The following is a 26,385-nucleotide window of genomic DNA, read 5'->3' on the forward strand; positions in this document are numbered from 1 at the left end:
ATAGATGATTGAATGCTTGTTTGCTTTGGTGTTGCCACCCTAAAAATAATTTTCTACATCCGTCCCTGCAATATGCCAATTATGTATGTGTCTTATGTTTCTTTGAACGTCACAGCACTCTATGTGATTCGTGCGATGCACCGCTAGGTGGCGCTTGTCCCTCATCCCTTAAACTTTACGAAGAGATCAGTAACTTTGGTGTATTTGGCTCAGCATGCAATGAATAATCTCAAATAAAATATTAAATGATGAATCAAAAGTATTTCATAATTTAAAAGAATTACTGTGAGAAAATACATGTGAACTGAACCGGTAAATTAGGCAGTCTGCCACATTGTGTCACTGAAGTAAGTCCACACCCTTCACAAACTCCCAAATGGATGAGGGCAATGCAATGAGCACACGGTCTCACATACAGAGAGACTTCACTATGAAAGTGCAGTAAATGAAAAAGCTGATTTTTCTGTCATGTTGCGTGTGGCAGTCGAGTCTGCGGCGGGTCTGCCCAAAAAGAAACTTGGCAGTCCAGACCCCACCGCATCTGTGGTGTTTAAAGGTAAGAACTCCTCATGTGTTTCCTATTTAGCAATTAGACAGCAGAATACCCGACTATTAGTTTTGTTAATCTGATGAATTTCTTATAATTTTAGACGAAAAGAAGAAAACCAAGCCCGTTAACAGTGAAGTGAACCCAGTGTGGAATGAGGTCTGTTGAGTTATTTATTTATTTATTTTAATACATGTTTAAACGCTTTAACGCGAATTCCAAATGAATGGAGTTCAAGTTCGCTGTGTATAGGCTATAACGTGTAAATATACATACTGTTTATTTAATGGGATTATAATTACTCGAGTATGTTTTCTTGCATAGCACAGTTTTAAACATTTCTCCAGTAGCTTTGAGAGTTTGTGAAGTTTTGAATACTCAATTTTTTCCCCCTTTAGACACTTGAGTTTGATTTAAAAGGTGTTCCTCTTGATTCTTCCTCCTACATTGATGTGATTGTGAAAGACCACGAAACTCTTGGCAAGGACAAGTGAGTGTTTTTCAGTTGTTCACTTGAGTCATATACTCAATATTAACCAGTGTAAGAAGACAAACAGTGTGATGTTGAACTTTTGCTCCCACCCTTATCAAATAGAAGTTGTGTGAATAGAGCAGTTCAAGGCATATAGGACTTAAGAGTTTTGACCTGCTGTATTTAACAATTGCATTTTTTACCAAAAGTGATTTGCAATTCATTCAAATGCAAACAGAATTCAATACGCAGTTTTGCATAATTTCATTCACTTGGTTGATTCACATCTGTATTGAATATTGGTGCATTTTAAGGGTAATAGTAAACCTTGTTAATCTTGGTGCGACACTGTAATAGCTTGCAGCTCACACACCTTCACGGCCGTGTTCAGACCTGCTCCACAATGTCATGAGGGGTGGAACGGAGGCATTTGGTTCACAGTACTGGATGAATAAATGATTGTTAGTTACTGGTCTGAAATGCAGTTGTTGCATAAAGACGTGAATTGAAATAAACAGAAGGGTCTTAGAGGGCTTTATCACCATGTTGGGCTATAAATTTCATGCATTTCCAGTTATTCCAGATTTTTCTGTGAGAACCGCATAGGAGGAAATCCAGTGGCAAAACACAAAGAGGCACATAACTCCTGCTGAAATTTACATTCATGCAATTACATGCAAATTGTTTTGTTGATGTCAATGTGGCTGTTTTAGGGTCTGTCAGAAATGAACTTTTATGAAGGCTTTTATCTAAGCATATAAAACCACCCCTTCATACTTATGTTAAATGCTTTAATCAATTAATGTAGTAATTCCTGATTTGAATAGCTACATTATGTGCCATAACATGTCTAAACCAGAATATTGCCAGATGTTACACTTAAGGGGATAGTTCACCCAAAAATGAAATTACTCACCCTCAAGTTGTACCAAAGATATTTTGAAAAATATTGGTAACCAGACGGTTGCTGGTAGCCATTAACTTCCATAGTATTATGGAATTAACATAGTATACTATGGAAGTCAATGGCTACCAGCAACTGCGTTGCAAATGTGTTGTCGTATGCTGACACTTATTTATCAATATCAGTAGTTTGATGTGGTCTTACACTAGAAATTACATTAGAGCAATACTGAGATGCCTTCAATCCAAGTAAAAGGAACTGTATTGAAAGGATTTCGCTCCCATTTTATTATTCTGACAACTATACCTTGGTTACTAAGGTAAAAGAAGCATTATGTTAAATATGTAGGAAGAAAAAGCCAATTTGTTGGGCTGTGACAGTTTCTTATCTCTTACAAACACTTATACTGACTGTTACTGTTTACCTGTTGCTGTGTTGAAAGAGCACTAGTTATGTTGTTGTACAGTAGCATCTAAGTTAATATGGGGTAATTAGAGTAAAAAAAAAAATCACAGTTATTGCTCAGTTTTTCTCTATATGAGTGGGATTTAAAGTACCTCCCTCTGTCAATGTATTGTATGTTTACTGACTCTGAAAGGGCTGGACTAGCAATTTTCTTTCCTGAGGAAATCACTATATTTGGAGCAGCACATATCTTATCATCTTTACCCTACATTACAAACCTGACAGTATTGTTTTGGTATTATTTATATGCTATCATCGTTTTTATTAATATTTTAGCTTTTTAATTTTTAATTTTTATTATGTTTCATGTGCATTTGTGATTTTTCTTTTATATTACTGTCTAGGTTTAATATATTTTTATTTCAGTTTTAGTTCAAGTTTGAGTTTTTATTCATTTTCAAATTCCAGTTAGTAATTTAGTAAATTGTTACTAATTGTTTAGTAAATATTTGTATTTTATTTTATTTTAGCTTAATTTCAATTAACAAAAAAAAAGTTTTAGTTAATGATAATAACCCTGGATAGACATGAACAAAATTTAGGGTTAGTTAATGTGTAGGTTAAGACTGTCTGAGAATGTAGTCCCTGAATGTTGAGATGTTGATCCAGCAACGTACTGGGCAAAATCTTGTGGGACACATTTATTTTGCTCTTTGGAACAAAAGTAGCATTGTTGCATTTCAAATCAGTTATGTTTGAGAGTCTGGCAAATTAAGAACATCACGACACTGATGTCGTCCAACGACTGCTTCATGCAAGGGCAGAATTGTAGTGAACAGCACATTTAGAATTTAATTCCCATTGAAATACTGTAGTGTGTGTGTGCTAAAGTACAGGCTGAGATGTTTAAAGAATATGTGTTTGATCAATGCTACCGAGAGGTTAGTAAATATTAATCATACTTGGAATCACCCCAGGCATAGGATCTCAGAAATAGCATTCCATAAAGGAAATGGAATGAGGCGAAATGTTGGAGGGTGTGGTTACCTTTGCTTTATATGTTTGCTTTGGCATTTTTGTTTGAAACTTGGATCATCTGGTTTTGAATATTTGGTTGGAGACTATGTAGGGAATTTTGCGCAATGCTAATGTTTTTATCGTCATAGGAAGTTTTGCGATTAATCAAGGTTTTTGGGAGGAATGTTTTATCAGATTTCTCATTCATTCTAATTTGGCTACATTGTAGTTTGAACTAGGGCTGTCAAATCCATTAATCACGATGAATCGCATCCACAGCGTACAGCTGTGACAGGCAGACACATTTAACGGTGTCCTGTATGGAAAGATGTTACCCCAGCTGACAGTTATCCATTCTCACCTGTACAAGTGAACACTGAGCATCGGCAGCTAATGAGGCGCATTGGCGTGATGTCGACACCTCTCTTCGACTGATTGGCTAGAGGAGGAGCTGTCAATCTAGAACTAGTGGACCAGTGATGACGCAACATTTGGAAAAGCAAGAACATGTGAGAAGAGTGAAGGGAAAAACAGCATAAGCATACAAAAAATAAAAATATGAGCAGAAAATATCTGAGCACAAAAAACAGGGAAACATAAGGAAAAAATTATTTTGTGTGCAAGTCAGATAATTTAGCATTAATATTTCAGTTTTCCGCAATATGATTTTAAATGTGCTTATAGTTTTGATTCATGCTTAGTATTTTTTTTAAATGCATTACATTTTTTTGATTTACGCTTCGTATTTTTCGATCCGTGACCATTTTTACTTGCGTTTTTACATTTTGGTTTCGCGCTTATTTTTTTTTATCCATGACTGCAATACTTTAGACAGAAAATTGCCCCCATATTTAATGGTTTTATGAATGTTATACACAGACATTTGTGCTGTTTGTTTCATGAATGCGGCCCAGCGTGCTCTGGTCTAATGTTTGTGGACGCACCCATGTCATTATTGTGAAATATCACAACAGCACACTAAATGTGTAGAGCTAACAAGTTTTCAGAAGGCAAATGCAGAATGTCTCATCGTTTAAGTGAACACTGAGCATCGGCAGCTAATGAGGCGCATTGGCGTGATGTCGACACCTCTCTTCGACTGATTGGCTAGAGGAGGAGCTGTCAATCTAGAACTAGTGGACCAGTGATGATTCTTAACCCGCCCTGATTTACATGACACTCTAACCCAGGGGTGCCCAAACTCGGTCCTGGAGGGCCGGTGTCCAACCCCAATCAGACACACCTGAACCAACTAATCAAGCTCTTACTAGACATACTAGAAACTTCGTGGCAGGTGTGTTGAGGCAAGTTGGAGCTAAACTCCGCAGGACACCGGCCCTCCAGGACCGAGTTTGGAGACTCCTGCTCTATAAAGTAAGTAAATAGTATCAGTGTGAAATCTGTTGCACATCATCATTTAACAACTGCAGAGGAGGCTGTTGATGCTGAGGAGGCTGGTGCTGCTGATACAAAAAATAAAAATATGAGCAGAAAATATCTGAGCACAAAAAACAGGGAAACATAAGGAAAAAATTATTTTGTGTGCAAGTCAGATAATTTAGCATTAATATTTCAGTTTTCCGCAATATGATTTTAAATGTGCTTATAGTTTTGATTCATGCTTAGTATTTTTTTTAAATGCATTACATTTTTTTGATTTACGCTTCGTATTTTTCGATCCGTGACCATTTTTACTTGCGTTTTTACATTTTGGTTTCGCGCTTATTTTTTTTTATCCATGACTGCAATACTTTAGACAGAAAATTGCCCCCATATTTAATGGTTTTATGAATGTTATACACAGACATTTGTGCTGTTTGTTTCATGAATGCGGCCCAGCGTGCTCTGGTCTAATGTTTGTGGACGCACCCATGTCATTATTGTGAAATATCACAACAGCACACTAAATGTGTAGAGCTAACAAGTTTTCAGAAGGCAAATGCAGAATGTCTCATCGTTTGTGGCATTAGAATTATTAATCGGCAAACATTTCACTTAGCTAGGGCAATTCTCAGATGGAAAATGAACTTAGAAGGTGTTCCTGGATGCTGACCTACTAAGTGTCCTGATCACAGTATTAATCTGCATGGCATTATTTACTTTTGGAGGAGACCTCTCTTGTGACCTTACAGAGAGCACACAAAGATCTTTTCTCCCATGAAAACATTCACGCATTGTGTTGTGTAGCATTTGATAATATTTTATTAGCATTTCATGTATGTATGTATGCATGTATGTATGTATGTATGTATGTGTGTGTGTGTGTATGTGTGTGTGTGTGTGTGTGTGTGTGTGTGTGATTTTTAATAATCGTAGCTGGTGGGTAATTGACAATAGGACCAGGAACATGAATTATGAAAATAAATAGGGTCAGACATGGTGCACTGTTCATTTACTGTTTTTAAATGCAAATGAAGAGTTCACACAGCAGCATTTGAAACACTATACGAGACAGATATGATGTTTTACAGAAACATGGTGCGGTTAACCTGCTTGATTTTCCACAGGCCTTTGTTTTAATTATATGAATATATTTTTTTTGTTTTAGGTTAATTGGTTCTGCAAATGTCTCTTTAAAAGACTTTGCCAGTAGCCAGGTTAAGTCTCTCCCAGTGAAAAACTTGGCTCTAGTGGATGAAAATGGCAAGACCATAGGAGTGAGTGTTTTTATCTCCTAAATCAAATGACACACTAAAGAAAATATATTCTGTTATATTTTAAATAAAGCAGGTACACACGTAATCTGCACTCGCAGAACTCATCTACACAAGATTAAAATCTTTTGTGTGTTCTTTTATTAAATACTTTATCCAATTTGTTAATAATTTCAGCTACCAAGAAGTCATTTTATCAGCTTTATTTAAAACAATTTCTACCATTTACTGTACAGCAGACAGGCTTAATTGACTGGTTCATTTTAATTTAGTCACCACATAAACCTGAGAGGCATGTTTACATAGTCATCAAAAATAAATATCTGATGTAATTTGGTGATGAGCTTTGTATTGATAGCATCACTGTCAATATATTCAAGAGACTTTCAGTATTTATGTAGTCTATTTGACATTGTTATGAGATAATTAGCTGCATCCTTTTGTAGGCAACAATCAGCATGATGATTGGCTACGAGCCACCTGCCGGTGCTGTGACAAACGCACAGGATCAACTAGATGGCAGCATGGGCGGAAACACAGGTTAGCTTATAAGGAGTGTGGCTCAATGTTGTTCTGTTTGGTCTTGCAATGGAGTGTATTACAAATGATGTGTTTGATGGTGTGTTTTTCCTAATCATAAAATTATGTGTAAAGAAATACATTTTTCAGATACTTTATAGTTAGAGGTTGATTACAAGAATCTGTGAAGATTATTTTGTGAAAAGGTTTTAGCTTTATTTGCATGTTTGCCATATTGGTTATGTCTGACTAACCCATGATGTTCTGCTTTATGTATTAATTTTTCTCTGTGGGTGTGCACTTATTAGCTGGGGGTGAAGAGGGGGACGTCACTGATGGTGGGGGACAGGGCGCTGTCACATCTCCTGGTGAGCCTGGCCAGAAGCTTCGGCCTAGGACCAGAAAACGTCATAATTTGGCTAATAAACCTCAGGACTTTCAGGTACAGGATCGTCTTGTAGTCATCAAATACAGAGTAGTTTACATTTTTAATGCTGACTGCATGTGCTTTATTAGTCTTATTAAAATGCCATTTCTTTCAAAGATTCGTGTGCGGGTGATTGAGGGACGTCAGTTGACTGGAAATAACATCAAACCTGTGGTCAAAGTGCATGTGTGTGGAGAGACACACAGGACTCGGATCAGGAAAGGAAATAACCCATACTTTGATGAGGTATACAAATGAAGAATCTTTTTTTTGTGTATTATTTGTACAGCTATTTATTTATTTATTAGATGTTTACTATTGAAAGGAATAGTTCACCATAGTTCAATAGATGATTCTATTATCACGCACTCATTCTAAACTGTTTATAGGGAGCTTTTAAATGGAAATAAATAATGACATTTCCTTTGAAATTAAATTTCACTTTTTGGTGAACTTGTTCACCCACAAATGAGGATTCTGACATAATTTGCTCACCGTCAAAGTTTTTCCAAACCTGTAAGAATTTCTTTCTTCTGCTTAACAGAGAAGATATTTCGAAGAATGTGGGTACCAAAAAAAGTGAAATTTCAATTTGAACGATCCCTTTAAGAAATGTTGTACTCTATGATTGATTATTTGAAAATTCTTTATTTCCTAAAATCGATGTCACTGAATACTGTGTATATCACTCTTTACAGATATTCTTTTTTAACGTCAATATGTTGCCCTCTGAACTGTTTGATGAGGTTATAAGCTTCCGGGTAAGAAAGAAGCTATTGCTGGTCACCAGTTTTTTTCATATTTAAATTATCGTATATTTATTGAAAAATAGAAATCTAATTTAATGAATGAGTTACTGATGATGATGCTTTTCTTCTTTTCTGCAGGTGTATAACTCCAATTCTTTCAGAGCAGACTGTCTCATGGGTGAATTTAAGGTAATTCAGTAAAATCCAAAGTGTTTATTTTGTATTAGACCCACAGTGTAATTGAAAATGAACTTATGAGTAATTGTTTTCTTTTTGTAGCTTGATATTGGTTACATCTATGATGAACCAGGTAACTTTCTGATACTCACAAAATATTCATAAGGTTTTACCTGTAGTTGAACAGACTGATCAAAAAAGTTGTTTTTCACCATAGCTCACTGTATCATGAAGAAATGGATTCTCCTGAATGACCCAGATGACTCGAGCTCAGGAGCGAAAGGTTATCTCAAAGTCAGCATGTTTGTGCTTGGAACAGGCGATGAACCGCCGGTACGTCCCCTGAACAGAATTTATGTTAACATCTTTACACTATATATATATAGATTGACACATACAGTACTCATCTATAAATGTGTTGTTGTTTTTTCATTAAAAGGTGCTCTAGGCTATTATTTTCTTATTTTTAATATTCAATAGTACACACTTAAAATACTTAAAAAAAACAAACAAACAAAAAAAAAAACTGCTCTACCTGTCATTTTGAAACAAAAAAAAAAATCTTAATTTGTAAGCTTGTGCTAAACAAACTGTATTAACTGGTCCAATTGGTTAATGTCTATTTGGCAGGTGGAAAAGAAGGAGCAGGACAATGATAAAGATGATGTGGAGAGTAACCTGCTGCTGCCTGCTGGCGTCGCTCTCCGATGGGTTACACTCAAACTCAAAGTGTTTCGGGCTGAGGACATCCCCCAGAGTATTACAGTTATTTCTTACACAGCAGCACAGGGGACAATCTTTTTGGGGTGATATGATTTTGGTTTCTATTGTAAGTCCAGGAAATGGCAGCATTTGGGATGCTGAGCTGGTGAACACTGGGTCACTTCCTGATCCCTCAAGGTGGCATTGCACTAGCTGACACGAAACCATTCCCTGCCATTAACTGTTTAGTCACTATGCCTCCCCTGCTGAGAGAGACGAATCATTTCCCTGATTCTCCAATGTCTATGTAAATTAAGCTAATGACTGAAAAATCAGAAGGCAGCCAGTATTTCATGTTAATCGTACTGTACGTTTTCGTGTTTAAAAATAAGTCAAGAAACTGTTTAGTATAACTTAACTAGTGAATGTAGTTGAGAATATTTAAATATTAAAGGAATAGTTCTTCCAAAAATGAAAATTTGAAAAGTTGCTCATCCTCAGGCGATCCAAGACGTATATGAGTTTAAAGAGATGTAAATGTAGCATTACATCATTTGCTTACCAATGGATCCTCTGCAGTGAATGGGTGCCGTCAGAATGAGAGTTCAGAGAGCTGATAAAAACATCACAATAATCCACAAGTAATCCACACGCTTCACAAGATGTTAACTGATAGACTGGAGTCGTGTGGATTACTTGTGGATTATTGTGATGTTTTTATCAGCTCTCTGAACTCTAAATCTGACGGCACCCATTCACTGCGGAGGATCCATTGGTGAGAAAGTGATGTGATGCTACATTTCTTCAAATCTGTTTTGATGAAGAAACAAACTCCTCTACGTCTTGGACGAGTCAGTAAATTTTCATCTTTGGGTAAACTGTTTCTTTAAGTAACTTATCGATGTAAATGTACATAAAAGTAACAGTTACTAAAAAAAGTTGTATTTAGTAAGTACCAAACAGTTTCTTTTCCCAGTCTGTGAAAGAATGACCTTCACTTTAAAGTGACAGAAGTTGTAACATTGAAATGTTTGTTTTCAGTGGATGATTCCATCACCCAGACTTTAAAAGCAGCATTTGGGGGTCAAGAAAACAAGAAAAATCTAGTGGATCCATTTGTTGAGGCCTGGTTTGCTGGCAAAAAGGTACAGCCCACCCAAACATACACACTTCTTGCTTCTGCTTTTTGTCTCAACTACAATTACATGTCTTTCAGCTCTGTACACAAATAATTGAGAAAAACGCAAACCCAGAGTGGAACCAACAGCTCAACCTACAGGTTAAGGTAATTGGCTGAACTGGGAAAGATTTATTTATGCACTAAATGTGTTAGTCCTTCAAAGTTTCCCATTGGTGCTACTTGTTTTACAGTTCCCGTCCATGTGTGAAAGAATCAGGCTGACTGTATTTGACTGGTGAGCATCTAAGCGTGGTGGTAAAGTTGTCTGGTCACAGTGGATATGAACTTTTGAAATTCGTGTTGAGAGAATTCCTTGTGTTATTAGTCTTTGAATGTGAGCTGGGAGTTAAGGTTTGGTCAGTGTTTTGAGCTGGGAGGACACAGGCAGGCAGTATGAGTCATAGCTGTGCTGTCCCACCCTCTCCCACAATGCATTCCTGCCCATAAACCAGACTACAGCTGCTCAGGGAACAGTGGAAAAACTGAGAAGGCCCCTAGCTGGACTGATTCTATGACACACTGGAACATTTAAGATGACTCCCCCTCTTTCTCAGGGATCGCATCAGTGGGAATGATGCCATAGGCACCACGTATCTGGATCTGACCAAAGTAGCATCCTCTGGTGGTGAAACCGAAGGTATAAATGACAGTATACACAAATAATTTTCATGTTAAACTTTTTATTTATTAATGCAGGGGTCATGTCTGGATCTTTTGAAAATGTACTATGAAACATTTTATTCATTTTTATTTGTTTTCTTTGTGATAGAGGATCATGCAGAAGATGAGTTTTCAGCAGATGAAGGTTGAATATATGCGCTGATTCCAGATCTGCAATCCCTTGTGTCCAAACACACAATATAGGAATTAAAAAAACTCTAGTTAACATGCAATTCTTTTAAGTTTTATTAATCACGTTGTTCTCTCAAACCAACCATTATTCATAGTGGTCTGAAAGGATTTGGTACCCATGGGTTTGCAGTTACTTTGCGCTTACTATGAATGCCTGTGCACGCTCTTCAAATTAGCATAAGCGCAGAGCACTTATGCTATTTTTGGCATGTTATGCATCATGTCGCGCACCAAGAAATTAAATTATGCAATTCATGATAACCTTAATCACCTAAATAAAATGGCATGGCTTAATTAAGCATCTCAATTACATTACCGGTCAAAAGTTTGGAGTTAAGATTTTTTGAATGTTTTTGAAAGAGGTGCTTATGCTTTTATTCAATATTGATAATAAGAAGAAATGCTTTTTGAGTACCAAATCAGCATAACAGAATGATTTCTGAAGGATCATGTGACACTGAAGACTGGAGTAATGGTTGCTGAAAATATAGCTTTGCCATCAAGGGAATAAATTACATTTAAAATATATTCAAATAGAAACAAAGTGTTTTAAATTGTAATAATATTTCACTATAGTACTCTTTTTATTTTTGATGAAACAAATGCAGTCTTAGTGAGCATAAGAAACCTATTTTAAAATCATTAAAAAAAAATTGACTGGTAGTATACGTCTTGTTATTGTGAAAATATTTCATTTGTGTAGAATCATATTATGCCGACATCCATCAATAACATTGTTTATCCATAGAATTAAAATCACAGCATGAATGTGTGTATATAATGAAATTTCTACACTTTTAAAAATCACTTCAAATAATTTATAATACTAATCCAAATACTAATTTAAGGAGCTCTGCGTTTGGGATGCTTTAACAAACCTCACTCTAACATCCAACTATTATCATGTCACTGGAAACATTTTTATTGATTGTGTTTTTTTCACAGGAGAGACTGAGAATTCTGAGATGGGCTTCCTGCCTGCTTTTGGGCCTTGCTATATAAATCTGTATGGCAGCCCGAGAGAGTTCTCAGGCTTATCTGACCCATATGAAGACCTTAATTTAGGCAAGGCAAGTGCCAGTGATGAATTTGATATATTTCCATTCCCAAGTATTGAGGATTTATTTGCAGCAAAAATGTTTTCGTCAAAAATGCATTTCAAGTAGGCTGAAAGTTTTGTGTATATATTTGCAGGGTGAAGGGGTGGCTTACCGAGGCAGAATTCTTGTTGAACTCTCTACTAAACTTGATGGAAAGGCTGACAAGTCTGTGGAAGAAATATCAAGCGATGATATCTTGGTAGTTCAGGTGAGGCTCTTTGTTGAGTTTTCATACAAAGCAGTTTTTCCACCAGAATCCTTTATTTACGGTTTGTTCCTTTCTTTGAATAGAAATACCAGCGTAGAAGGAAGTATTGTCTATGTGCAGTGTTTCATAGTGCAACTATGATCCAAGAACCAGGGGAGCCCATTCAGTTTGAAGTTAGCATTGGCAACTATGGCAACAAGAATGACCTAACATGCAAACCTCTGGCGTCGACCACACAGTACAGCTGTGCTGTTTTTGATGGTGATGCACATTTTGAAGGATTTGGTGTGTAATAAAGATACTGAGTAAATGAAAATGGGATCTGTGGTGTTAAGATTGTTGTTTCCTTCCAGGTAATAATTACTACTACCTGCCCTGGGCCGACACTAAGCCTGTGATTGCTATCACGTCCTTTTGGGAGGATATCAGTCACCGGTTAGACTCACTGAACATCATTCTGTATATATCTAACCGGTTGGTAAGTGAATGTTTTGTATGACATTTAACATTTCTAGCGGTACACACTCTCGGTTCACATCAGCATACTTATACACTGCTGTTCAAAAATTTGGGATCAGTAAGATTTTTAATGTGTTTTAAAGAAGTCTCTTCTGTTCATCAAGGCTGCATTTGTTTAACCAAAAATACAGAAAAACAGTAATATTGTAAAATATTATTACCATTTAAAATAATGGTTTTCGATTTTAATATACTTTAAAATATAATTTATTTCTGTGATGCAAAGCTGATTTTTCATCATTACTCCAGTCTGCAGTGTCACATGATCCTTCAGAAATAATTCTTAATATGCTGATTTATTATCAGTGCTGGAAACTGTTGTGCGGCTTAATATTTTTTTGGAACCTGTGACACTTTTTTTCAGTATTTGATGAATAAAGTTAAAAAGAACTGCATTTATTTAAAATAGAATTCTTTTATAACAATATACACTACCGTTCAAAAGTCTGGGGTCAGTATTTTATTTTATTTATTTATTTTTTAAAAGAAATTAATGCTTTTATTCAGAAAGGATGTGTTAAATTGATACAAAGTGGTAATAAAGACTTAAATTGTAAGAAAATATTTATATTTTAAAAAAATGCTGTTCTTTTAAACTTTTTATTCATCAAAGGATCATGAAAAAAGTATCACAGGTTGCAAAAAAAGCATTAAGCAGTACAACTGTTTCCAATATTGATGATAAATGGAATATTAGAATGATTTCGGAAGGATCATGTGACACTGAAGACTGGAGTAGTGATGATGAAAAATCAGCTTTGCATCACAAAAATAAATTATATTTTAAAGTATATTAATATAGAAAACCATTATTTTAAATGGTAATAACATTTTACAGTATTACTGTTTTTTTCTGTATTTTTGATCAAATAAATGCCGCCTTGATGATCATAAGAGACTTCTTTAAAAAACATTACAAATCTAACTGATCCCGAACTTTTGCATGGCAATGTAACGGTGGTTCTCAACTTGTTTTGCTTAAAGTGCCCCTATTATGCCATTTCGAATATTGCTTTTCATGTAGCTGTTTGTGAATGTAAACAATCTGCAGAGTTGTAAAGCCGAAAGTGCACGATAAAGTTATTGTCTCCCAAAAGAAAGTATCGACTCTGAACAGCCTAAACGAGTCGTCAGCAATTTGAATCCCACTTCCGTGATGGCTACATGTCACGGGTAACGCATTTGCATAATGCCCGCTATGTTCTACGTTGGTCGGCTGCGAACAACTCCTGGCCCTCAAACACTGTAGCTTGTTCGTATGGTTAACATCATGTCGAGAACACACTGTGTCCAACGATGTGAAAGTAAATTTGTTTTGTTTTCACTTCCGAGAGATGAGGCTGCAAAGAATCAGTGGTTAAAATTCATTCTTTCCACTGTAGCACAGCAGTACAACCCCAATCTTTTTTTTTTGTGTGTTCACGTCATTTTACTGACAATTGCTTCGCTAATCTCGGGGAGTTCACAAAATGCTTGGGATTCACAAAACGCTTGCTCTTGAAAAATGGCTCGGTATCCAGTTTATTTGGGCCAGCTGGATTCCACTGAATCGCAACCTGTAAGTATGATATATATATAACCGATGTTTTATCGAGCATTGGAAATATGGCAATGGGCGTATCGTTTGTGACATGCCAATTACAACAGACTGGGCCATCTGACCAATCAGAGCAGAGTAGGCTCACGGAAAGGTGTGGTTGCATGCATGTACCTATTGTAGGAGACTCCCAAAACAATATTAGGAACCTTAAAAATGGCATGATAGAGGCACTGTAATCCAAATTTTACATTAGTAATCAAGTGTTGATTTTAGTGGACATATATGAATAAAATTCATTCTTTGTGCATCAAATCTTTCAATACGATTCCTCCTTTTGCAGCAAACAAACCTCAGTGTGTTAAAGTCTGCAGTACAGTCCAAAGCTACAGATGAAAGACTAGTAGAAATCTGGCTAAAGCTTATGAATCAGTTAATGGAAGATATCAGCAGGTAATATCCACTTTAGATCTTTTTAGATCAACAATCAAGATGTCACTACATGCATTGCTAAGGGCAAAGAGGTGGTTATTTTTGTCATACATGTTTTAACTAATACAAACTCCTGTGTCCTCAGTGTCAAAATTCCTGACCTGGAGGGGAAGCCCAATCTCACAGCCCTGGATATTCAGATGAAGTTGTTGCGGGACAGTGCACTGAAGAACATCATGAAGGGAGCAAAACACTTGTTTGAGGAAGCCACAGATGTTAAAAAGTGCTTGAGCATCATTGAAGGCTGGCTGGACAAACTCAAGCAACTCGCTGAAGAGGTTTTTTTTTTAAATCCTGTGTAGGAATGGAGCTACAATCAGGGATACACAAAGGAGATATATATATATATATATATATAATCTCTCAGTAGTCAACATTTGAAGTGGATCAAAACCTTTCATCAAAGTTTCCTAAAACCAAAATGCGTTCTTGTCTTAGGACATCTTTGATTAACTTTTTTAAATTTTAATATTGATGCATTCCTTAGGTTGCTACCCATGTATTAAAAAAAAAAAAAAAAATCACATAGCCAGACTTTTCACTATCGACAAAGTCCAGTCCACATTGCTACTTAGTCTAACTAAGAACCGGCCGCTTAGACATGTCTGTTTTTACATGTGGTTTTAGGGGTGGCATTGTTATTATGACTATGACGATATTAGACCAGCTAAAAGAAGCATGATTTTTTTCAAAGATATCACTTCAGCATGGAATATAAGGTTCTGATCGTGAATATTTAGCTGCTACTATGAACCTTAAACAAAACTCTGAACCTCTTAAAGATTTGATGCCACAAACCTGACAAACTGTTCTTCCTGTAAAGCACTAATTTTGTCATCATGGTGCCTAGTAAACAACTCCAGGCAAACTGGTGCACCCCGATTTCCAATGGTAATGTTTTGTGTACAGTATACTTTAGACGGTCAGAGACTAGTGCTAGATTAGAACTTGAGCTAATTCTTGTTGGTCCGACTAATAGAATCTGACTATTTAAACATAACTTGTATCAACATTAATCGTGGGTTTAAATTTTAATATTGATGCATTCCTTAGGTTGCTACCCATGTATTAAAAAAAAAAAAAAAAGTCTCACATAGCCAGACTTTTCACTATCGACAAAGTCCAGTCCACATTGCTACTTAGTCTAACTAAGAACCGGCCGCTTAGACATGTCTGTTTTTACATGTGGTTTTAGGGGTGGCATTGTTATTATGACTATGACGATATTAGACCAGCTAAAAGAAGCATGATTTTTTTCAAAGATATCACTTCAGCATGGAATATAAGGTTCTGATCGTGAATATTTAGCTGCTACTATGAACCTTAAACAAAACTCTGACCCTCTTAAAGATTTGATGCCACAAACCTGACAAACTGTTCTTCCTGTAAAGCACTAATTTTGTCATCATGGTGCCTAGTAAACAACTCCAGGCAAACTGGTGCACCCCGATTTCCAATGGTAATGTTTTGTGTACAGTATACTTTAGACGGTCAGAGACTAGTGCTAGATTAGAACTTGAGCTAATTCTTGTTGGTCCGACTAATAGAATCTGACTATTTAAACATAACTTGTATCAACATTAATCGTGGGGCATCTTTTTTTTTTTTTTCAAAGTCTCAGATCAGCATGCCTGATGTGATTATCTGGATGTTGAGAGGAGAGAAGAGGGTAGTGTACACTCGCATCCCAGCCCATCAAGTGCTCTATTCATCCTACAGTGAGCAGGCATGTGGTCAATACTGCGGAAAGACCCAGACTGTCTTTATGAAGGTATTGAGAGTTTTTCATGCTGCTTTTTACAAAAAAAAACTTTTAAATTTTGCTTCAAAGTATCCCATAATGACCATTTCCCAACAGTATCCCATGGACAACAAAAATGGTTTGAAAATTCCCGTCCAGTTACGTGTGAACATGTGGCTTGGGCTGGCAACAGAAGAAAAGAAGTTCAATCATTATGCAGAGGGAATGTTCAATGTATTTGCAGAATTGGTAAATATTGTTTTTTTTTATGGTTTTAGGTCTGGAGAGATACACTCTTGAGTAAGGAGCTAATGTTCATCCATTGTCTCTTTCGCAGTATGAAAACCAGGCTCAGGTTCTGGGGAAATGGGGCACCACTGGTCTGCTTAATCGTAGCAAGTTTTCTGATGTCACAGGCAAAGTGAAGCTGAAGCAGGAGTATTTTTTGCCCCCTGTTGGCTGGGAGTGGGAAGGTGACTGGTGTGTTGATCCAGAGAAAACGTGAGTTGTTCTACACCCTCAACACAAACATTTGGAAATAGCTGGCAAATTATTAATGACGTTTCCAAGCATCATTATTGCTATTTCTCACAATTAGAGGTAAACGTTTGAACAAACTAGCAACACTAAATGTTAAACTAAAGGCCTGTTCACACCAGTACATGTGTGAAAATTCAGTGCAATAAACATTTTAACTCTCCTGTCACATTAAAAATCTGTACACATCTTTCGCATTCCTGGGTCTGTTTTGACCCGGTTAAATGTGAGCTTATAAAAGAGTCACATTTTAAAATTTATTTATTTTTTGACTAAAACATATTGTATCTGTGAGTGATTGTGCAAAAAGTTTTGAATGTTACCATGTGTTACTATGTTAATACTACATTTACCCCTTTTTTATGAATTGTAAAATTTGGAATTTCTGAATTAAAAAAAAAAACTAAGTAAAACTGATGCAAGACAAAAATATATTTTTTCAGTATTCGTGAGAAATTGGAAATGGAATGTTTCAAACAAAATATATTAATTTTACTGGCATAAACTTTCACTTTTCGGATGAAAAAGATGATCAACAGCCTGAATGTGCTGTGCTTGATCAATAGGTGGCAACAGAGTGAAATGTGGACTTCTCCTCTTTCTTAACTCTTTCCTTTTTCAAAATGAAACCGTTTGGTCTTTGAACTTTTGCTCTACACCCCTTTGGGTTGTAGTTCACTAGATATAGTTTTTGTTATGTCACTTACATGTTTTGTCTCTTTATATTATTTTTTTTATGTGCATATTCAAATATACCAACAAAATTCAGTCTTAGAATTGTGTGTGAGATACTGGAAGTTTGAAAAAATAAAATAAAATAATAATATTTCATGTGTAAAACCACAGTTCACAGTCAAAACTGACCTGAATGTGAAAGGTGTGACAGTTTAATTTAAATGGTTATATCGCTTAAATTATTTTTTTAAATCTGAAAAAAGTAAGTGACATGTATTTTAATGGTCTTAATCCATATGCAAAGTTTTTTTAATCTGCTAAAAATGATGAGTGTTTTTACCATTTTTATATACCACTTCCAGGTCAAAACTGACCCAAATGTGATAGGAGGGTTAATTTATTTGAACAGCTGTTCATGTGTCTTTTCAGCCCTTCAAAAACCATTTGCATTTTATGGAGTGGTGTTCTAATTTCTTTAAATCTGGCCAACCAGCAAGATTTGCGCTTTTGGTCACATGCCCAGAGCTGCTGCTGTTACATAAAACTACAACTTGGTGGTGCTCATGGACAGACTATTTTGCCAGGCGACAGTCAATAGCAGAGGAAGAATCCAGAACTGTCTCTTGGCTCGCTTGTATTTGGTGTTGTTTGATAAACATGGCGAATGCAAATTGAATGGGAAAAATCTGACCACATTTTTGTGTGTTGATGTGAACAGGCCTTTAGTTCTGCACCTCTTATGGTATAGCCATTACTATATATCAATGCCCGGGTCAGCCCCCCCTCCCCCACCACACACACAATACCTAGCATAATGGTGGCGAGTTTTGCATTGACAACCTACACTCATATTTACTTCAAAAAAAGTTAGTCTAGTCAAAAATTATGTTTTTCTTGGGTGGACGGGTAGTCTGCTGACTGAGGCTGATGCAGGACACACAGAGTTCGTGGATGAGGTCTATGAGAACGAGACTCGATTACCAGGAGGAGAATGGAAGCTTGCAGCTGAGCCTTACACTGATGTGGTAAAAGCACCTCCCAATCCTTGGGCTCATATCAGATGTCTAATCAAGCCATTCGTTCATTCATTTATTCTATTTAAACAGCCTCTATGGCACTACTACTCCTACATGTGAAACAAAGAAAGAAAAGTTTATAGTATCTCTCAAAAATCCTGTTATTCCTCATTATCCTTTATTTACAGAATGGAGAAAAGGTTCAGGGCCCTACAGAGATTGAATGCCCTCCTGGCTGGAAGTGGGAGGATAACTGGACTTTTGATGGCAACCGTGCTGTCGATGAAAAAGGTGAGCCTGCCATTGTACTTTGTTTAGAACTCTTGCGATGTGTTCTTAACAATTGAGCTGCTTTTAAAAAATATTTAATTTAAAAAGAGTTTGCAGAAAAATCAATCCGCACACGGTCAAATGCAGGGCAAAACCTCCTCAAAAAATCTTTATTATAATGCTTAATCAGAGGTTTATAGTGAGGCAATACAGAGGCAAAAGTGACAAAGACAAAAGCTCTTCCTCAGTGCCACATTGATTAGTGCACACCTGCACCCATTATAACATCAATATTCACCATGGACATCATAATATGCACGCAGGCCCAAAAACACCATACAATGTATCCAATTTTATCTTAAGACATTCCTATAGATGTATTTTAATGGTAAAAAATATTCATCAATGCAAAAATACCTTAATACAACCTTATTAATGTAAAATGCAAAAATGTTTCATACATAATTTCACCCATAGATCTTATAAATGTTTCTTGTATACATATATCACAAAAAACAATTCAAAACCAATTCCTCATTCATACCAAGGGGATATAAAGATCTCAAATCAAAAATCCATTTGCATTCTCTTTGTAAAAGACGGTGTTCCATATCACCACCCCTTCGAAACTGTGGTATATGTTCTATTACCGTAAAATCCAAGTCCGCTATGGAATGTGCCGCTTCATTGAAATGACGAGCTACCGGAGATTTTATGTCCTTTCTCCTAATGGAGCTCATATGTTCGATAATACGCGTTCTGATCGATCTACTAGTTTTTCCCACATACTGTTTGACACACACAGGTCAACAGATAAATTACATTAGTGGATGCACAAGTGGTAAACCGTCTCATACAATACACTCGATCTGTCACGCAACTCTTGAAAGACACCCGTTTTCTCCGTATATATTTACAAGCGGCACATTTATGACCGGCAAAAAAGCCTACTTCATTACCAATACGATCTCTTTTCTTGTTACCCGCAAAAGTGTCTGATCTTACAAGATCATCTTATGTTCTTTGCTCTATAATGCGAGAATAACGGGGGGTCAGAGAAAAGGCGTGCACATACAGGATCGCTGGTTAGAATGTGCCAATGTTTTTTAACCACATCTTAATCTCACGACTGTTTTGAATATGTTGTAGAACAGATAACCGAGAATGCATTAGATTTGACTTTATTACAAATCCGTGCATCAGATAAGGTTTCATGTTGCACATTTACTTCTCCTGAAGACCCTCGAATCCTCTCCAGTGCATCATCCAACCACTTATTAGGATAAACTGTTTATACATTCCCACAATCTGTTTCTCAAACTCAGAATTCTCCGTGCAAATTCGTTTTAAACGGTTAAATTGCGTATAAGGCAATGCCTTCTTCAAATAGGTTGGATGAGCACTTGTAGTGTGCAAAAGGCTGTTTTTATCAGTAGGCTTTGTATATAGTGTGGAGATCAAGGACCCTGATTTTAAAGAAACTCTAGTATCGAGAAAAGATACAGAAACGGTATCCACTTCTACATTAAATTTAATCGAATCCACCAAATTGTTAAGATGTAAGATAAAATCATCTAGCTTGTTCCTGGAACCCTTAAAAATACAGAATACATCGTCAACATATCTTTTCCACAACACAATGTTACTCAAAAACAGATTATTATCCCAAATGTATCTCTCTTCCAAATAGACCATAAATAGGCATGCATAATCAGGAGAAAACTTAGAGCCCATAGCAGCGCCCTGTTTCTGTAAGAAATATTCATCATTCTCTAAAAGCAATGAGATCATATCCAAAACAAACTCGGAAGGAGGAGATTCCTCACTCCTTTGCTCCAAGAAAAACTTCATTGCCTTTTAACCTTTCTTATGGGGAATATTCGTATATAGCGAGACAACATCCATGGTTGTAAGATAGAGTTCGGACACATCCTGCTCAAAATGTATGTTATTCAACTGCTTTAGAAAGTCACCCATGTCCCTTAAATACAACGGAAGATTCTCCACTAAAGGTCTCAAAACTCAATCTACATATTGAGACATAGGTTCTAACAAGCAATCATTCGATGCCACAATAGGGTGACCAGGCGGCTTATTTAAAGATTTATGCACCTTAGGTAACGTATATATTACGGGAGTAACAGGATGATCTTTCGTCAATTTTTTTTATCCAACTGATTTAAAAAGAGTTTACAATTTACTCATCTGAATGTAATATCTTCTGTGGAGCAGAAAAAATAAAGTTTAGCTGAATGTTCACTGCTCTTTTTGATGAAAGGAAAATCTACAGTGACCAGAGGTGGCCTTTAAAATGGAGGAAGAAACACAAAGTAGACCATTTGACGTGTGCAATATTTCAAGTCTTCTGAAGTCATGCATTAACTTTAAGAAACAGACTGGCACTTAATTTTCTAGAATTTATCTACGATAAATTTTACATATTCACACTACAGCACATTAACACATGTCATAGAAGTTTGGTATGAAACTCTAGATGACATAGGCTGTTAGGGTCCTTTACATGCAATCTGCTAACGATCATATAATTTACTACATGGCACAGATTGATTGAACTCCGTTTGATTCTATGGCCAATAAGCTTGCTTGCTCAACATTTAAATAGTCTGGTTCAAGTGTTAGCTGTAAGCTGATCCTGCAGTGCGTTATCAAAGATCCTCTGAAACCCTCCACCTCCTCCAGCTCCATCTGTCAAGATTTGCTCTTGGATTTATGCATGTCTGTTCATGCAGCATCAGCATATCTTACATGCTCACAATCAGCATGTCTGCATATCTATTGGCAATAGCAAGTCCATACAGTAATGATTAAAACTCGTTTAGTTCATCCAATTTAAATCTTTAGGCTGTGCAGTTATATGATGTGTATTTGTAAGTTTAGGTTGGGAATATGGCGTCACTATTCCACCTGATGATAAGCCCAAATCCTGGGTGGCAACTGAGAAGATGTACCACATTCATCGTCGCAGAAGAATGATCCGACCTCGCAAAAGGATTCCTGGTGCCAAAACGGCTGCTGATGCAAGTGCATTTTAAAAGACTTTTCAAAGTTAATTAGGATCAAATGTTAGATAGTGCTTTTATAACGTGTTTTTCCTAATTGTTTGACATGCAGAAGAAGGATACAGGAGATGCAGAGGGATGGGAATACTCCTCACTCATTGGCTGGAAGTTCCACAGGCAGCAGCGATCTTCTGACACGTTCCGTCGGCGGCGTTGGAGAAGGAAGATGACACCTGCTGATCGGGTTGGAGCCTCGGCCATTTTCAAACTGGAGGGAGCTCTGGTTAGCATCAAAGCTGCCTAATTTTTATATTAATTTATATACTTATCCTGTTTTTTTTGTTAGCCATATAATGACCTCTTCACTGCTGATTTGCTTGACAGGGAGTCGACATGGAATCTAAAGGTGATGAAAAAGGCAATAAAGCAGAAGCTTCCGTTAAGCAATTTGGAGCCAACACACCGACTGTATCGTGCACATATGACCGTGAGTTCATTAAGGACAGCGATTTCAGAAAAATCTTTTTTTTTTCTGTTACCAGAATATCCATTTTTTTAATGTTGAACCTGATTTTTCTTGCAGAATCCAACGCGTACCACTTGAGAGTCTATGTTTACCAAGCCAGAAACCTTACTTCTCTGGACAAAGACAGCTTCTCAGGTATTATAGCAGTTGTGATATTGCTGATATGACTTTTAATTATCTGTAAAAGTGACCAGGCTTTTATTATAACTAAAATCATATTGGTTTAAATTGCAGATCCATACGTCCATGTGTCATTTTTGCATCACAGCCAAACGACAGAGACAGTCCGAAGTACCTTGAATCCAACATGGGATCAGACTCTTATTTTTAAAAATGTGGAGATCTATGGTGATCCCCAGTCTCTTGCTCAAAATCCACCTGTTGTGGTTATGGAAATCTTTGACAGCGATCAAGTGGTTAGTCTGATTTCTTTATGCCGCCACTAACAGCTTCTCAGGTTGTCCCAGGATGCTTATTAAATGTAAAGAAATAGTTCACTCATAATTTTCAATTGTTACAAAACAAAAGATAATTTTTGTAGAATTAATTAAAAGTTTATAGACAATTTATTTAAATAATAACATATAGCATATAAACAGATTTTTTAGTTTACTGGTAAACCTGACAAATACTAGCTAATGTGTATATACTTGCCCTTTAGTATGCAAGTGTCCCCACAGAGTGAATTATTTGCATTTTGTCCAATCTGGTAGGGTAAGGATGAAATGCTTGGCAGAAGTACATGCGTACCATTGGTGAAGTTGACTTCAGGTATGGATGGATCCCCTAAACTCCTCTGGGAGCCTGTAATTCACAAAAATGCTCCTGCTGGGGAGGTTCTGGTGGCTGCAGAGCTCATTCTGAAGACCAAGGTGTGGTCCTTAATGAAGTTTAGGTCTATTTAACCACGTCAGTGGCTGCTTTGTGATTCAATTCTTTTTCTTCTTGATAATTCTTATGTTGCCTACTCTAGGGAAATGACACTGAACTTCCTCTTGTTCCCCCCAAACGAGGAGAGAAACTCTATATGGTACCTCAAGGGGTGCGACCTGTGGTGCAACTCACTGCCATAGAGGTCAGTTTTAGCTATGTGTGTTTTCTCATTGTTTGGACTTGTTAAGGTCAAATCATGCAGAATCGAAATTCCCTTTAATCCGTTAATTAATATGTTGAGACAGCATACTATTAAAACTTCATCTCTAGTCAAAAAAGACAATTTATTGAAGTGACACGCACAACCACCCATATTTACACTAGGAAGTCATATTTGTCCTAACCTGACAGTAAACTTGTGCGTAAGTGCAGAAAAGCGTTAGATTGAAGTATTCAGGTGTTTTTGAAATTTCTGTTGGATGCAGGTTCTAGCATGGGGATTGCGTAACATGAAGACGTATCAGCTGGCTCCGGTGACGTCACCCATTCTGGTGGTGGAGTGCGGAGAAGAGAGAGTTCAGACAGCTGTCATCAAAAACATGAAGAAGTGCCCTAATTTTCCAGGAAATGTCCTCTTATTAAAAGTGGTGAGCATCCATATGTACCTGTGGAGAAAAGGTGCAGTCATTCTTTAAAATAAAGGCTGCTTGCTTTGATATTTTGCTGTCGAATGCGATGACATTCATATTTAAAGGGGTCATATGATGCTTTTTTAAAGATCATTATTTTGTGTATTTGGTGTAACCGAATATGTTGACATTCTTTAATGTTCAAAAAACACATTATTTAAGTGTCCAAACTGTTTTTTTCTGAGGCCATAGACTGTATGTCTTTAGCATCTTGTTTTGTGTCTTTAGCTTCTACCCAAAGAAGAGATGTATACTCCCCCTATAGTGCTGAAAGTCATCGACCACAGACCCTTTGGACGGAAACCCGTGGTGGGTCAATGCACCATCAGTTCCCTGGAAGAGTTTCGATGTGATCCTTATGCCACAATTGCAGAAGTGGCCATGTCTTCAAAAGGTACATTACTTTTTACACATTTCTGTTGACTGATTTTTTTTTTCTTTTTTGTTGAAGGAGAGTTAGAAACCAAATATTACAAACCAGTATCACAAACCAATGCTTGCGTGTGAAAGGCAACATTGTATTGGTATTTCTTAAATTCTGGTTTTAATCAAATCAAACATGGTTTTGAAGATAACTTCAGCTTTAGGTGTGCTATACATTTTGCTTGTTGTAAACCTTTTTTTTTTTTTTTTTGTATTTGCATGCTAAATTGTGGTTGGTCATTTATTTATTCTATTTGCATACTCAATTCTAATTGATTTTGTCAAATATTTAACCATGTATAGTCGCTTTAACTCTGTTGTACAGCAAATTTATGGAAATGCAAATTTGAAAAAAAAAAATTTATTAGCATTCTTACAAAATTCTCCCTTTTCCTGCAGTGGCTTTGATGGCAGCTTCTCCCAGAGACCTCCATGTAAACATAGATGATGGCAGACAGCATCTTCTAGAAGCTCAGGTACTGGTACCAAGTCACTTGATTTGGTAGGCTTAGGAACTTAGGTCTCACCAGAGAACTGTGTAATGGACACTGGTACACACATCTGTATAAATTTGCACCTACTTTGTGAATTTCAGTATTTTTATGGCATCTCAGCTGCTGTTGACAAAATGGCCACTGCTAGTCACATTCAAGTATGTATAGAAATAAGGCACTTTAATCAAAATGCCTGAAAACTTTGAGGCTGATTAAGTGAATCTTCACCTTCTGTAGTTACAAATGGGTTAAATTGGGGGAATATCAAATCAATCGGTTGTTCTCAAAATGATCAATCTCATTTCCCATTCAGGTGATTTGCAGCTGACTTGCTCTATAAGGAATCATACTAATGCCGAGTTCACACTGCACGATTTTAGCCCGATTTTTCACTCGCCGACAGGTTTTGCGAAATCGCCGACAAATGCCCGAAATCGGAGGCAAATCCATCGTGCAGTGTGAACACAGCAACAACTGAATGCTACCACAGATAGTCGTTAAACCAACAGTGATGCGACGTCTTTGAAAATCGTGCAGTGTGAACTAGGCATAACTTTCATTGAATTAATTAATTAAAGCTCACTCCCTTGTGTGTACTATAGGCTTTTAATCGTGTTGAAAAGTATTAAGTAAACTTGTATACATTTTTGTCAGTTTTAAGGCTTTTTAAAATGTGTATTAAATTTACATTCCTTTTTTACTTAGATTTAGATAAATCTTTTAATGTGATTAGTCTTTTAATGATGATTGGGGTCATGCTGTACTGATAAAGTTGAAATTAGACTGAAAATGGGACAAAAATGGGATGTAAGAGCTTTTACAAGCCTAATAATATTCCTGCTTACCAAATCTTAATGAATAATGTTTGTGTGTGTTTGTTCAATGTATCCACTTCTTGGTTTCAACAGCGCGAGAAGGTGAGTTCTGTGATAGACACACTTTCCACTTAAGCTCTGGTTTTAAATCATTTATCATCATATCTGTATTTTAGCTCTATCATGAGGATGAAACTATCCATTTTGTCATTACATTACAGGAGAAAGAGACTGTTGATTGGTGGAGTAAGTTTTATGCTTCTGTTGGAGAGAGTGAGAAATGCCGCCCATACCTTGACAAAGGTTATGACACATTGGAGGTGTGAATTCTGTCTAAACTATATGATAACATTGTAGAGATACATTTCTGAGATACATCATAGAGATACAGAAATATATTTAGTAATGTTACTACAATGTTACAGGAATAGTTCACCCAGAAAGTAAAATTTGTTCCAAACGCATGTGACTGTTTCTTCTTAATTAGTGTGCTGGTTACTCTATTTATTTAATATTAAATTAATAAATACCTTAAATCTAGAAATATATTTAGTAATGTTACTACAATGTTACAGGAATAGTTCACCCAGAAAGTAAAATTTGTTCCAAACGCATGTGACTGTTTCTTCTTAATTAGTGTGCTGGTTACTCTTTTCCATGCTGTTACAATGAATAGGAACAAAGGCTTTCATGCATCACAAAAGTAGTCCATACAACTCATCTATTCTAGTCTTTTGAAGCCTTACATTTGCTGTGTGAGGGACAGATTTTTTCATCACACAAAGCTATTGTATGACTTCAGAATACTTATACTATATTTATATATCTATACAGAACTTCTGTCA

At 36.5% G+C, this 26,385-nt stretch overlaps 1 protein-coding gene across 1 annotated transcript in view; it reads left to right on the plus strand.

The window, feature by feature from the left end:
* Positions 1-357: 357 nt before the first annotated feature.
* LOC107739061 (myoferlin-like) overlaps positions 358-26,385 on the plus strand; it is a 32,761-nt gene continuing 6,733 nt past the window's right edge. Inside the window, exons 1-40 of the mRNA XM_016551037.1 lie at positions 358-556; positions 651-706; positions 946-1,037; positions 5,894-6,002; positions 6,446-6,539; positions 6,827-6,960; positions 7,063-7,191; positions 7,644-7,706; positions 7,833-7,883; positions 7,974-8,004; positions 8,089-8,204; positions 8,502-8,628; positions 9,615-9,718; positions 9,790-9,858; positions 9,945-9,988; positions 10,308-10,390; positions 10,523-10,558; positions 11,551-11,675; positions 11,800-11,913; positions 11,997-12,174; positions 12,267-12,391; positions 14,313-14,422; positions 14,547-14,739; positions 16,077-16,232; positions 16,320-16,451; positions 16,540-16,703; positions 18,325-18,439; positions 18,619-18,721; positions 21,599-21,738; positions 21,833-22,003; positions 22,105-22,207; positions 22,304-22,381; positions 22,481-22,662; positions 22,960-23,118; positions 23,220-23,321; positions 23,605-23,766; positions 24,037-24,202; positions 24,631-24,707; positions 25,634-25,642; positions 25,762-25,860. Of these exons, the coding sequence (XP_016406523.1) occupies positions 469-556; positions 651-706; positions 946-1,037; positions 5,894-6,002; positions 6,446-6,539; positions 6,827-6,960; positions 7,063-7,191; positions 7,644-7,706; positions 7,833-7,883; positions 7,974-8,004; positions 8,089-8,204; positions 8,502-8,628; positions 9,615-9,718; positions 9,790-9,858; positions 9,945-9,988; positions 10,308-10,390; positions 10,523-10,558; positions 11,551-11,675; positions 11,800-11,913; positions 11,997-12,174; positions 12,267-12,391; positions 14,313-14,422; positions 14,547-14,739; positions 16,077-16,232; positions 16,320-16,451; positions 16,540-16,703; positions 18,325-18,439; positions 18,619-18,721; positions 21,599-21,738; positions 21,833-22,003; positions 22,105-22,207; positions 22,304-22,381; positions 22,481-22,662; positions 22,960-23,118; positions 23,220-23,321; positions 23,605-23,766; positions 24,037-24,202; positions 24,631-24,707; positions 25,634-25,642; positions 25,762-25,860 (4,389 nt within the window). The 5' untranslated portion in view covers positions 358-468. The remainder of the gene's footprint in view (positions 557-650; positions 707-945; positions 1,038-5,893; positions 6,003-6,445; positions 6,540-6,826; positions 6,961-7,062; positions 7,192-7,643; positions 7,707-7,832; positions 7,884-7,973; positions 8,005-8,088; positions 8,205-8,501; positions 8,629-9,614; positions 9,719-9,789; positions 9,859-9,944; positions 9,989-10,307; positions 10,391-10,522; positions 10,559-11,550; positions 11,676-11,799; positions 11,914-11,996; positions 12,175-12,266; positions 12,392-14,312; positions 14,423-14,546; positions 14,740-16,076; positions 16,233-16,319; positions 16,452-16,539; positions 16,704-18,324; positions 18,440-18,618; positions 18,722-21,598; positions 21,739-21,832; positions 22,004-22,104; positions 22,208-22,303; positions 22,382-22,480; positions 22,663-22,959; positions 23,119-23,219; positions 23,322-23,604; positions 23,767-24,036; positions 24,203-24,630; positions 24,708-25,633; positions 25,643-25,761; positions 25,861-26,385) is intronic.

The sequence above is a fragment of the Sinocyclocheilus rhinocerous genome, unplaced genomic scaffold (genome assembly GCF_001515625.1).
Source record: "Sinocyclocheilus rhinocerous isolate Xijiao unplaced genomic scaffold, SAMN03320098_v1.1 scaffold1066, whole genome shotgun sequence".
In the NCBI taxonomy this organism is placed as follows: domain Eukaryota; kingdom Metazoa; phylum Chordata; class Actinopteri; order Cypriniformes; family Cyprinidae; genus Sinocyclocheilus; species Sinocyclocheilus rhinocerous.